Source organism: Oncorhynchus tshawytscha, linkage group LG09, assembly GCF_018296145.1.
Source record: "Oncorhynchus tshawytscha isolate Ot180627B linkage group LG09, Otsh_v2.0, whole genome shotgun sequence".
NCBI classification, from domain to species: Eukaryota; Metazoa; Chordata; class Actinopteri; order Salmoniformes; family Salmonidae; genus Oncorhynchus; species Oncorhynchus tshawytscha.
Window position 1 is genome coordinate 22,507,001 of NC_056437.1, and position 14,397 is coordinate 22,521,397.

Below are 14,397 nucleotides of genomic sequence, written 5' to 3' on the forward strand. Positions count from 1 at the left end.
ATATCACACATGCTCCTAACATGGAAATGTCTGCTCTACCCAAAATTACAACAGACTAATTGCAGCATTGCCACAAAAATGGAAGAGGCATGTGGAAGGTGGGAAAAGTAAGGAACTTGTCTGTCGGCTCTGCATTAAAAACCAAAAAATGGTTAAAAGAAAATTGTGATGTATGCATGCACTGCTCCAAAAAATGAAGGGAACACTTAAACAACACAATGTAACTCCAAGTCAATCACACTTCTGTGAAATCAAGCTGTCCACTTAGGAAGCAACACTGATTGACAAGAAATTTCACATGATGTTGTGCAAATGGAATAGACAACAGGTGGAAATTATAGGCAATTAGCAAGACACCCCCAATAAAGGAGTGGTTCTTCAGGTGGTGACCACAGACCACTTCTCAGTTCCTATGCTTCCTGGCTGATGTTTTGGTCACTTTTGAATGCTGGCAGTGCTTTCACTCTAGTGGTAGCATGAGACGGAGTCTACAACCCACACAAGTGGCTCAGGAAGTGCAGCTCATCCAGGATGGCACATCAATGCGAGCTGTGGCAAGAAGGTTTGCTGTGTCTGTCAGCGTAGTGTCCAGAGCATCGAGGCGCTACCAGGAGACAGGCCAGTACATCAGGAGACGTGGAGGAGGCCGTAGGAGGGCAACAACCCAGCAGCAGGACCGCTACCTCTGCCTTTGTGCAAGGACGAGCAGGAGGAGCACTGCCAGAGCCCTGCAAAATGACCTCCAGCAGGCCACAAATGTGCATGTGTCTGCTCAAACGGTCAGAAACAGACTCCATGAGGGTGGTATGAGGGCCCGACATCCACAGGTGGGGGTTGTGCTTACAGCCCAACACCGTGCAGGACGTTTGGCATTTGCCAGAGAACACCAAGATTGGCAAATTCGCCACTGGCGCCCTGTGCTCTCCACAGATGAAAGCAGGTTCACACTGAGCACGTGACAGTCTGGAGACGCCGTGGAGAACGTTCTGATGCCTGCAACATCCTCCAGCAGGACCGGTTTGGCGGTGGGTCAGTCATGGTGTGGGGGTGGCATTTCTTTGGGGGGCCGCATAGCCCTCCATGTGCTCGCCAGAGGTAGCCTGACTGCCATTAGGTACCGAGATGAGCTCCTCAGACCGCTTGTGAGACCATATGCTGGTGTGGTTGGCACTGGATTCCTCCTAATTCAAGACAATGCTAGACCTCATGTGGCTGGAGTGTGTCAGCAGTTCCTGCAAGAGGAAGGCATTGATGCTATGGACTGGCCCGCCCTTTCCCCAGACCTGAATCCAATTGAGCACATCTGGGACATCATATCTGGGACATCATGTCTCGTTCCATCCACCAACGCCACATTGCACCACAGACTGTCCAGGAGTTAGCAGATGCTTTAGTCCAGGTCTGGGAGGAGATCCCTCAGGAGACCATCCGCCAGGAGCATGCCCAAGCGTTGTAGGGAAGTCATACAGGCACGTGGAGGCCACACACACTACTGAGCCTCATTTTGACTTGTTTTAAGGACATTACATCAAAGTTGGATCAGCCTGTAGTCTAGTTTTCCACTTTTAAGTTTGAGTGGGATTCCAAATCTAGACCTCCATGGGTTGATAAATTTGATTTCCATTGATAATTTGTGTGATTTTGTTGTCAGCATATTCAACTATGTAAAGAAAAAAGTATTTAATAAGAATATTTCATTCATTCAGATCTAGGATGTGTTATTTTAGTGTTCCCTTTATTTTCTTGAGCAGTAATATATATATATATATGTTTCATTTACAGACCAAGCAATTGACAGCTGTGCCATATAAATTGCAAAATAGTTGGGAAGAGATTTTCGATGAACCGATTCCATGGCACATGGTCTATGAATTGACACGCAAAACGACGCCAGATTCACAAATGTGATTTTTTAAAAATTTAAAATGTTATACATAATTCTTGCAACCAATAGAATATTATTAATATGGGGGATACAATCTTCCCAGCTCTGCAGATTTTGCTGTGAAGAGGCAGTCATTAGATCATTTATTTTGGTACTGTCCATATGTAGCTCATTTTTGGTCACAGGCCCAGGAATGGCTGAAGTATTGCAACATTTACCTAGAACTAAAGCTGCAGAGAGCAATACTGGGTGATTTGATAAGTCATAGTCAATCGATCAATAATGTAATTATTTTAGCAAAAATGTTTATCTTTTAATTTACAATCTGTAGAAGCTATGCGAGTAGAAAGGTTCAATACTTTTGTGAAGCATCACAGCACAGTTGAGAAATATATGGCAAATAGAAATCAACTGGATGGTGATCAGAGATAGATGGGAGGGGTTGAATGGAGCTGAAGGGTGGGACTAGTAACAACAAGATACGAGGTCTGTAAAATGTATATGTATATAGGTCTGTAAACCCTTTACAATGAAGATCTCTGAAGACAGGGTCCTGAAAAAGGGACTTTTCTTTTTTTGCTGAGTTTACATGTATACACTTTTATTTTTAGAATGTACCTTTATTATTCCCTGCAAACCCTACCACCCCTCCCCCAATTTGAGTAAACTAATAAACAATAACACGTAGGCTTCTATCTTCAGTTTATAAATACTATAGACTTTTAACATGCACAATCTATTTTACAATAGTTATATTTTGTTTGTATTTAGTCCTGTTCTTCCTCTATTTCTGATGTCCATCCAGTTCGATTTCTATTTTTAACTGCTATTTGACAACATTTCTACTGGTTCCCATGTGTGTTCAATGACCATAAACAATTAATGAACATGCACCTGTGGCACTTGATGGTTTTTGCGACTGCACTTGAAGAACCTTTAAAAGTTCTTAATTTTCCGCATTGACTGGCCCTCATGTCTTAAAGTAATGATGGACTGTCATTTCCGTTTGATTATTTGAGCTGTTCTTGCCATAATATGAACTTGGTCTTTTTCCAAATAGGGCTATCTTCTGTATACCACCCCTACCTTGTCACAAGAGAACTGATTGGCTCAAACACATTAAGAAGGAAATAAATTCCAACATGTGTATTTTAACAAGACACACCTGTTAATTGAAATGCATTCCAGGTGACTTATTCATGAAGCTGGTTGAGAGTATGTCAAGAGTGTGCAAAGCTGCCATCAACTTTTTTTGGTTAATACATGATTCCGTATGTGTTATTTCACAGTGTTGATGTCTTCACTATTATTCTACAATGTAGAAAATAGTAAAAAATATAGAAAAACCCTTGAATGAGTAGGTGTGTCCAAACTTTTGACTGGTACTGTATGTATTTTTGTGGTAGTTAGACATTGTCATCAGCCAAGTTCAAATGTGTGAAGGTAACCATCTTATACAGCTGTAAAGTGCAGATTTGTTTTCTCTTACTGCATCCTCCCTATCCCTCTTCTTTCAGACCCTCTTCATGTGTGAACCCTTCTCAGCCTAGTGTATCTTCCAACCCCTTCTTATCATTCTTGTCTCCTGAAATTGAGAGTTCTATGGACTCCCCTAGAGTCGATGGGGAAATCAGAGGCACCCAGGACCCGTCTACTGATCTAATGGAGAAGAAAGACCCTGCCCCCCTCAACCAGCGCTGGGCTCGTATGGACAACTGGCCTAGCAAGGGCAACGCTCAATCTGTCACAGTGAATCTCGCCCGAACAAAGACAACAAAACAGCCACCTCCTCCAATACGCCAATCTTCCACGTCACTGGTGGGATGCGGGGATAACCAGGAGAGTGTTAGTGGTCAGGACCATTCCAGTATCAGGATGGACAAGGGTCCTGCTCCAGATAGACCAAGCCAGGCTCCAAGCCAGACACAGAGGGAACAGAGTATGACTAGAGTGAACCTGGGACATAAGGACATAGGTGCCTCCATGTCCAAGGTCTCTCAACGTGTAGTACAGATGATCACACCACTGAGATTTTCCTCCACAGCTACAACAGAACACACAAGTGGAGGCCAGAGCTCTACCCACCATGGGAACCAACCAGAACAAGAAATGCCATCTGCCACTGGGGGGTTGAGGGTGGCTAAACACAATAAAGGTCCAGCACCTTCTAGGCCCCAGTACCCTCCATGGAAGACAATGCCAAAAGTTGATGTAATAGATAAGCAATTGAATACTGAGGAACATGACTCTTTGGTTGAGTTTGATCCAAATAATCCCTTTGCAGAAGACTGCAGAATGGAGAAGTCCTCTGGACATGGTGAAGAACAGAGACTAACTGGTGAATATCAGGAGAGCCTAGACTCTCCCAATCATCAGAGTTGTACCTCCATAGAAGCAAATCCAGGTTCAATGCAGAATAGTGTGGTTAGGGACTCAATGGGGCTTCCAACGACAGATGTTCTGCTAGCTGAGGATGGCTCCCGTCCCATCAAAAACTCATTAGCAGAGCTGGTCTGTGTTCCCTTGCTTCCATTGAAGAAAACATCCATCTCTAGAGAGGAGGATACTGGTAAACATAGTTCTGTAAAACTACAAAGCCCAGGGGCTTCCTCTTTGAGTAAGCTTTCCTCAAGTATCTCAGAAAAACTGCAGAATCGAGGTGTGGGTATGGCACTAACTTGTGTTACCATTGCCCAGCCCCCATGTGTACCCTCACCTGCCCCCTCCATCCTACCCCAACCCAAGCCCCTGAAGGGATCAGGGGGCAGGAGTAACTGTCCTCCCCAGACAAGCTCTCTCCCTGGCCAGAGGACCCTGCTTCAGGCTGGAGCTATGTCCTCCGTTGCAGAGCATTGCAGTGGAGAGGAGGCGGGAGGGAGAGGGGACAGGCCTACCTCAAGCACACGCAGGTGAGAGAGAGATTGCAGCCTTTTCCTGTAGTGTGTAGCAGCTTTGTGCTCTCTACGAAACCTCTCCTGTACTGTAGTTAGATTCACTAAACCTTTCCAATCGCTTTGGTGGATGCGTTGTTCGAGAACACTTCATGAATGTGACCCTTGTAAAATAATTTTACTCTCTTATAAAATGTTTAATTTCACTTTCCTGAATTGAATCAATGGAACTTCTGACCAAGTTGTCAACTTTCTTTCAAAAGTTGTACAGGACATCATAGCTAGTTCTACTTTTTAATAATGACTATATCATTCTGTAGTTATTATTAACATAGTTTAACGTAAAGCAACATGAACATAGCTCCCCAGAGAAATTAGCACTATATTAAGTAATCAAAAGAGCACTTACTAATTACTGCAAGTGTAATTTTGCTCTGCAAGTTTTTTAATTGCGATGTCATTCACACAATCCCCTCGGCACAGTATGAATCATGGCTATAGAAATGCCAGCCTTTGCAGCTTTCATTGCTTTTTGTCAAGTTATTCTCCCTGTAGAATCTCAGACAAATCTCAGTGGCGCCTGTAAAATGCCATTGCTCAGACTGTGGCTCCTCTGCAGTCTAACCTTTTATATGAGAGGGAAAGAAGAGATACGCTTGCCACTGTGTCACGTATGATGGGAATCAGTCAAGAGGGAAGAAGAACCCATGCTCAGCTTGCTTGTCATGTCTAACTCTGTCCGTTTTGTTTTGCATTGATTTTATTTATTTTTAAATCCCAGCCCCCATCCTCACAGGAGGCCTTTTGCCTCCTCTTGCCAGGCCATCATTGTAAATAAGAATTTGTTCTTAGTTGACTTGACTGGTTAAATACATAAATAAACTGATAAGGTCCACCTGATTGAACAAATTATTTCAAGCTGTTGGCAGCAATTACACTTGCTGTCTGAGAAAATGTCATTATCCGCATATCCCCCATATCCACCTGCTGCATCTCCTCAAATAACACAACACTTCAGGAAAGTTTGAGCTGCTCTCATTTTGACTGTCTCTGTCTCCGTCTATCTCTATTCAGGCCCCATCCAGTAAAGCCCTTGAGCTCCCTGGAAAACCAGCCAGCCTCCAACATCCAGGAGAGGCAGGCTGGCATATCTACAGGAATCCTCGGTGTCCTTCAAGAGAAGATAAAGGTACTAATGCAATATGCCATGAGGGCAATGGAAACAGTATTGAGTGAACTGATGCACACCAGCAGCAGATGAAAGAGCTACCTACAGGCTCTCTCACCAATCACCTGTCAATGTAGATCTGCTTTAGGCAGGAGGTATGTGTACTAAATAATCAAACCTCATTGTGTCTACAGTCTATTTTGGGAAAGTGTGTGCATGTTAATATGCACATACAGTACATGCTTAGCCTTATGCCCTGTAATATGCACAGCAGGGGCTCTTCTTGATAATATTATCATAATAATCTTATGCAATTAAGGTACCAGGATATCTTTGAAACCATTCCCCCAGGCACCTCATGAAAATGCCCTCTGCTGCTGTTTCAATGTATCCAACCAGTTCCTTGATGCATGCACAGTTGGTTCTTATTAAAACCTCAGTGCAACATTCCCATTCTTGCTGCGTGCACGCCGACACACACGACACACACACACACACACACAGTCTCAACGAGCCCTCCCACCAAATGCTCACTCTAAACAATTCCCACAAACATTATTTATCTTGACAGTGACTCACCTTAAACTCACTGTGAACACTGGCATTTGCCTATGGTGTTGGGATCTGAGAGATCAGAGCTCTGAATGAGTTCTCCCAAAGCAGTCAGAGCTCACACTTCACAAACTTCTCTCGGAGTCTCTGATTGATGATATGGGCACAATCAATTGAATGTATTTATAAAGCCCTTTTTACATCAGCAGATGTCGCAAAGTCAAATACAGAAACCCAGCCTAAAACCCCAAACGGTAAGCAATGCAGATGTAGAAGCACAGTGTCTAGGAAAAACTCCCTAGAAAAGCAGGACCCTAGGAAGTAACGTAGAGAGGAACCAGGCTCTGAGGGGTGGACAGTCCTCTTCTGGCTGTGCCGGGTGGAGATAGTACAGTACATGGCCTTTAAGGCCAGATTGTTCTTCAAGATGTTCAAACGTTCATAGATGACCAGCAAGGTCATTCAGAGGTCGAGACAGCAGGTGCGGTAGAGAGAGTAAAAATCAGCAGGTCTGGGACAAGATAGCACGTCCGGTGAACAGGTCAGAGTTCCATAGCCGCTGGCAGAACAGTTGAAACTGGAGCAGCAGCACGACCAGGACTGGGGACAGCCAGGAGTCATCAGGCCAGGTAGTCCTGAGGCATGGTCCTAGGGCTCAGATCCTCTGGGAGGGGAGGGAGAGAGGATTAGAGGGAGGATACTTAAATTCTCACAGGACTCCAGATAAGACAGGGGAATTACACCAGATATAACAGACTGACGCTAGCCACCCGGCACACAGACTATTGGAGCATAGATACTGGAGACTGAGACGGGGGGTCGGGGGACACTGGCCGCGTCCGACAATGTCCCCGGACAGAGCCAACCAGGCAGGATATAACCCCACCCACTTTGCCAAAGCACTGCCCCCACACCACTAGAGGGATATCAACAGACCACCAATTTACTACCCTGAGACAAGGCTGAGTATAGCCCACGAAGATCTCCTCCACTGCATGAGCCCGGGGGGATGCAAAACCAGACCGGAAGATCAAGCCTGTGACTCAACCTACTCAAGTGATGCAACCCTCCTAGGGACGGCATGGAAGAGTACTAGTAAGCTAGTGACTCAGCCCCCATAACAGGGTCAGAGGCAGATAATCCCAGTGGAGAGAGGGGAGTTTGCCAGGCAGAGACAGCAAGGGCTGTTGGTCGCTCCAGTGCCTTGCCATTCACCTTCGCAACCCTGGGCCAGACTACACTCAATCATAGGACCTACTGGGTCTTCAGTAAAGACCTAAAGGTCGTGACTGAGTCTGTCTCTCTCACATGGATCGGCAGACCATTCCATAAAAATGCATCTCTACAGGACAAAGCCCTGCCTCCAACTGTTTGCTTGGAAATTCTAGGGACAATAATGAGGCCTGCGTCTTGAGACCGTAGCGTACGTGTAGGTATGTACGGAAGGACTAAATCGGAGAGATGAGTAGGAGCAAGCCCATGTAATGCTTTGTAGGTAAAACCTTGAAATCAGCCGTAGCCTTAACAGGAAGCCGGTGTAGAGAGGCTAGCACTGGAGTAATATGATCAAATATTTTGGTTCTAGTCAAGATTCTAGCAGCTGTGTTTAATACTAACTGAAGTTCATTTAGTGCTTTATGCAGGTAGCCAGAGAGTAGAGCATTGCAGTAGTCTAATCTAGAAGTATAAAAAGCATGGATGAGCTTTTCTGTATCATCTTTGGACAAAAAAATGGAAGATTTTGTTACAATGTTACGAAGATGGAACAAAGCTGTCCTTGAAATATTCTTGATAGGTTTGTCAAAAGACATCAGGGTCCAGAGTAAATCAAATCAAATATATTTATATAGCCATCAGCTGATGCCACAAAGTGCTGTTCAGAAACCCAGCCTAAAACTCCAAACGGCAAGCAATGCAGGTGTAGAAGCACGGTGGCTAGGAAAAACTCCCTAGAAAGGCCAAAACCTAGGAAGAAACCTAGAGAGGAACCAGGCTATGAGGGGTGGCCAGTCCTCTTCTGGCTGTGCCTTGGTCCTTCACAGTTTTATTTGAGACGACTGTACAACCAGCAATATTAATTGTCAGATCCAACACCAGATCCCTTTGTTTCTTGGACCCAGACCTAGCATCGCTGTTTTGCCCGAGCTTAAAAGTAGAACATTTGCAGCCATCCACTTCCTTATGTCTGAAACACAGGCTTCCAGGGTATGCAATTTTGGGGTATCACCATGTTTTATCGAAATGTACAGCTGTCGTCCGCATAGCAGTGAAAGTTTACATTTTGTTTCCGAATGACATCACCAAGAGTTTGAATATATAGTGAAAACAATAGTGATCCTGAAACGGAACCTTGAGGAACACCAACACTTAGTTGATTTGTCAGAGGACAACCACCCACAGAGATGAACTGATATCTTTCCGACAGGTACGATCTAAAACAGCCAAGAACTTGTCTGTGTAGACCAATTTGGGTTTCCAATCTCTCCATAAGAATGTGGTGATCGATGGTGTCAAAAGCAGCACTAACGTCTAGGACCACGAGGACAGATGCAGAGCCTTGGTCTGATGCCATTAAAAGGCCATTTACCACCTTCACAAGAGCAGTCTCTGCTATGATGGGGTCTAAAACCAGAATGAAGAGTTTTGTATACATTATTTGTCTTCGGGAAAGCAGTGAGTTGCAACGGCTTTAAGGGAAAAAATGAGAGGAATGGGAGAATCGATATAAAGTACCAGTAGAAGTTTGGACACATCTACTCATTCAAGGGTTATTCTTTGTTTTACTATTTTCTACACTGTAGAATAATAGTAAAGACAACGCAATGAAGTAACACACATTGAATCATGTCGTAACCAAAAACGTGTTAAACAAATCAAAATATATTTTAGATTGTTCAAAGTAGCCACCCTTTGCCTTGATGACAGCTTTGCACACTCTTGGCATTCTCTCATCCAGCTTCACCTGGAATGCTTTTCCAACATTCTTGAAGGAGTTTCTACATATTTTGAGAACTTGTTGGCTGCTTTTCCTTAATTCTGCTATCCAACTCATTCCAAACCATCTCAATTGGGTTGAGTTTGGGGAATTGTGTAGGCCAGGTCATCTGATGCAGCACTCATCACTCTCCTTCTTGGTCAAATTGCCCTTACACAGCCTGGAGGTGTGTTGGGTCATTGTCCTGTTGAAAATCAAATGACAGACCCACTAATCGCAGACCAGATGGGATGGTGTATCGCTGCAGAATGCTGTGGTAGCCATGCTTGTTAAGTGTGCCTTGAATTCAAAATAAATCACATAGTGTCACCAGCAAAGCACCATTACACCACCTCCTCCGTGCTTCACGGTGGGAACCACACATATGGAGATCATCCGTTCACCTACTCTGCATCTCACAAAGGAACCAAAACTCTGAAATTTGGACTCTTCAGTCTGAAGGATAGATTTCCGGTAGTCTAATGTCCATTGCTCGTGTTTCTTGGCCCAAGCAAGTCTCTTCTTATTATTGGTGTCATTTAGTAGTGGTTTCTCTGCAGCAATTCGACCATGAAGGCCTGATTCACACAGTCTCTTCTGAACAGTTGATATTGAGATGTGTTACTTGAACTCTGTGAAGCATTTATTTGGGCTGCAATTTCTGAGTCTGTTAACTCTAATGAACTCATCCTCTGCAGCAGAGGAAACTCTGGGTCTTCCTTTCCTGTGGCAGTCCTCATGAGAGCCAGTTTCAGCATAGCGCTTGATGTTTTTTGGTGTCTGACCATGTCTTAAAGTACTGATGGACTGTTGTTTTTTCTTAGCTTTTTTTTATCTGTTCTTGCCAAAATTTGGACTTGCTCTTTTACCAAATAGGGCTATCTTCTTTATACTACCCCTACCTTTTCACAACACAACTGATTGGCTCAAACGCATTAAGAAAAATAAATTCCAACATTTGTATTTTAACAAGACACACCTGTTAATTGAAATGCACTCCAGGTGACTTATTCATGAAGCTGGTTGAGAGAATGCCAAGAGTGTGCAAAGCTGTCATCAAGGTAAAAGGTGGCTACTTTGAAGAATCTCAAATATATTTTTGTTTTAACACTATTTTTTGGTTAATACATGATTCAATATGTGTTATTTCATAGTTTTGATGTCTTCACTATTATTCTACAATGTAGAAAATAGTAAAAATATAGAAAACCCTTGAATGAGTAGGTGTGTCCAAACTTTTGACTGGTACTGTATGCCAATAGTTTTCTTTCTTTTCAAGAGTGTGGTACATATCCGGTGGATAGAGAGCCATTTATTATGTTCAACATAGGAAGGCCAAACACAGGAAGTAGCTCTTTTCAGTAGTTTAGTTGGAGTAGGGTCCAGTATGAAGCTTGAAGGTTTAGAGGCCATGACTATTTCCATGAATGTGTCAAGAGATACAGTATTAAAAATTGGTCCTGGCAGTTCTGTGCAGTCTCAGGACAACTGAGTTTTGGAAAATTTGCAGATTCAAAGAGGAGTCCGTAATTAGCTTTTTACGATCATGATCTTTTCATCAAAGAAGTTCATGAATTCATCACTGCTGAAGTGACAGCCACCCTCTCTTGGAAAGTGCTGCTTTTTAGTTAGATTTGCGACAGTATCAAAAATAAATAAATGTCATTTTGTTCTTATTCTCCTCAATATAAATAAATGTTATTTTGTTCTTATTCTCCTCAATTAGGTTGGAAAAATAGGATGATCGAGCAGCAGTGGGGGCTCCTCGATATTGCACGGTACTGTCTTTCCAAGCTAGTCGGAAGCTTGCTTCAGGGCTCGGGTATTTTCTGTATACCAGGGAGCAAATATCTTGTGACAAATGTTTTTTTGTTTTTAGGGGTACGACTGCATCTAGGGTATGACGCACTGTTAAATTTCGATCCTCAGTTAGGTGGTTAACCAATGTTTGTACGATTACGTCCTTGAGTAGGTGGAGGGGCATCTAGGAATATTTATGTTGTCTGAGAATTTATAGCACGGCTTTTGATGATCCTTGGATCGGGTCTGAGCAGCTGATTTGTTGCGATTGCAAACGTAATAAGATGGTGGTCCGATTAGTCCAGGATTATGAGGAAAAACATTTAGATCCACAATATTTATCTCACAGGACAAAACTAGATCCAGGGTATGACTGTGGCAATGAGAAGGTCCGGAGACATGTTGGACAAAACCCATGATGTTGGCTCCTAAAGCCTTTTGGAGCAGGTCTGTGGACTTTTCCATGTAAATATTAAAGTCACCAAAAATATGTATATTATCTGCCATGACTACAAGGACTGATTTAGGAACTCAGTGAGGAATGCTGTGTATGGCCCAGGAGTTCTGTAAACAGTAGCTATAAAAAGTGATTGAGTAGGCTGCATAGATTTCATGACTTGAAGCTCAAAAGACAAACGCAGTCTTTTTTTTTTTTTGTAAATTGAAATATGCTGTCGTAAATGTTAGCAACACCTCTGCCTTTGCGGGATGCGCGGGGGATATGGGCACTAGTGTAACCAGGGGTAGAGGCCTCATTTAACACAGTAAATTCATCAGGCTCGAGCCTGTTTCAGTCAGGTCAATCACATTAAGATTATGATCAGTGATTAGTTAATTGACTATGACTGCCTTGGAAGTGAGGGATCTAACATTAAGTAGCCCTATTTTGAGATGTGAGATATCACAATCATCTTTCAATAATGACAGGAATGGAGGAAGTCTTTATTCCAGTTAGATTGCTAACGCATACACCGCCATGTTTAGTTTTGCTCAACCTAGATCGAGGCACAGACACGGTCTCAAGGGGATAGCTGAGCTGCCTACACTGACTGCTAGTGGCAGACTCCACTAAGCTAGCATGCTGGCTAACAGGGTGCAGGCCAGGCAGCAGGCCAGCTCATTGTGCCACTAGAGGACTTAGAGTCCTGTCTATGTTGATAGATGACACCACCAGCTTGGATGGAGTCCATCACTCCTCAGCAGGTCAGGCTTGATCCTGTTTGTGGGTGAGTCCCAGAAAGAGGGCCAATTATCTACAAATTCTATCTTTTGGGAGGGGCAGAAAACAGTTTTCAACCAGCGATTGAGTTGTGAGACTCTGCTGTAGAGCTCATCACTCCCCCTAACTGGGAGGGGGCCAGAGACAATTACTTGATGCCGACACATCTTTCTAGCTAATTTACACGCTGAAGCTATGTTGCGCTTGGTGACCTGACTGTTTCATCCAAACAATGTTGCTGCTGACATGGATAGCAATATCCCTATACCAGTGGAAGCTGGTGACTTGAACAATTGAGGAGGATGGGAGACCCACGGTATAGGTGCATAATGCACAGAGATGACAGTGTGTTTAAAAATCATAGACTATTTTAACCTAAAGCATTTAATAAAGACATTTATAGTACAATATTATGGGAATGAGAGGGCTACTTACACCGTGTGGGAAAGGGATCACAGCAGTGATTGAATGAGGGTATGAGGCATGAGTTGAGGTGTTCAGAGGCTTGACCAGTGCAGGATGGGATTTGACTGGGAAGACAAAAAAACAATAACACAACACACTACACATTTAGACAAAATAGCCAAGAATTAGTTAGTCCAAGCAAGGAGTAAAATCATTGATATGTGATTGTGTATGTGATTGACTTTACATACAGGAATGAGATCATTTATAGGTGTACTTAGCTATCACTTTTCATTCTTAATCTCTATCCAACAATGTCACCAAGTTCTCGACACATAGAACCCCCATAATGCTCTCTGGCACAATCCCAATACAACTCAATAGTTCATTCTCTAATCCTAATTCTATGATTGGATGGATAGCATGTCAGTTCATACTGCAAAAGCTTTGATTGGTTGGAGGACTTCCTCCGGAAGTGGTCATAATTACCATGTATGTCTATGGAAGGGGGTGAGGCCTACGAGCCCCCTAGGTTTTGTATTGAAGTCAATGTAGCCAGAGGAGGATGGAAGCTAGCTGTCCTCCGGCTGCACCATGGTGCTACCTCAGACAGTGCTGTTGAAGTTACTGTAGACCTTCATTGCAAAAATGTGTTATTTAACCAATTATTTGGTGACATATGAATATATTTAATATAGTTTTATCTAATAATGTTTCACCTTTTTTAATTAAATTTCACTGACTGTGGTCCTGCCCTATACTCTACGCTCTACAGTTTTAGCCTTGCCCAGTACCCTCTTCAGATTAGCCTTTATGTCGGTAGCCCTGCCCCCTGGTAGACAGTGTATGATCGCTGGATGATTCTTTTTAAGTCAAATGTTGGGGGTAATGTAGTCGCCAATGGCTCAGACCCCGTAACAGGTGGAGAGACCTGAGAAGGCTCGGCCTCTGACTCTGACTCGTTGCTTAATGGGGAGAAACAGTTGAACGTTTCTTTCAGTTGAATGAGCGACACAGGTTGAGTGTGCCAACAGAATTTCTTTCCAGAAGCCTCGAGATAATTGTCCTGCTGCAAGGACTGTGTGGGGGGGTTTTATACTACTATCTGTACTTACTGGTGGCGCAGACGCTGTTTCATCCCTTCCTACATTTAAATTGCCCTTGCCTAACGATTGCATCTGAAGTTGGGCTTGTAACACGGCTATCCTCACAATAAGGAGAAAGTTGTCTTGTATATTAAGAGTACAGCGACTGCAATTAGAAGGCATAGTGTTAATGTTACTACTTAGCTTTTTCAGCTGGTGGAGGTCCTGTAGAACCATGTCCAGATAAAGCGTCCGGGGTGAAAAAGTTGAATGAAAAAAGTTGAGTGAGGAAGAAACATAGACATTGGTAAATGTGTTAAATGCTGATTTTGATTAACTGTTAATAAATGTAAAAACAGGTAGCCAAGTAGCAACAGACAGCACAGCAACACGGAGACAAGTTCAGAAGTAACACTTG

General features: G+C 43.4%; 1 protein-coding gene across 2 annotated transcripts in view; it reads left to right on the forward strand.

Annotated features, from left to right (window-relative positions):
• LOC112257592 (rab11 family-interacting protein 1) overlaps positions 1–14,397 on the forward strand; it is a 36,179-nt gene that overhangs the window by 20,119 nt on the left and 1,663 nt on the right. Inside the window, exons 4-5 of one of the 2 annotated variants that reach the window (XM_024431278.2) lie at positions 3,403–4,794; positions 5,851–5,965. In XM_024431278.2, the coding sequence (XP_024287046.1) occupies positions 3,403–4,794; positions 5,851–5,965 (1,507 nt within the window). The remainder of the gene's footprint in view (positions 1–3,402; positions 4,795–5,850; positions 5,966–14,397) is intronic. The other variant, XM_024431279.2, reaches the window with a different exon arrangement.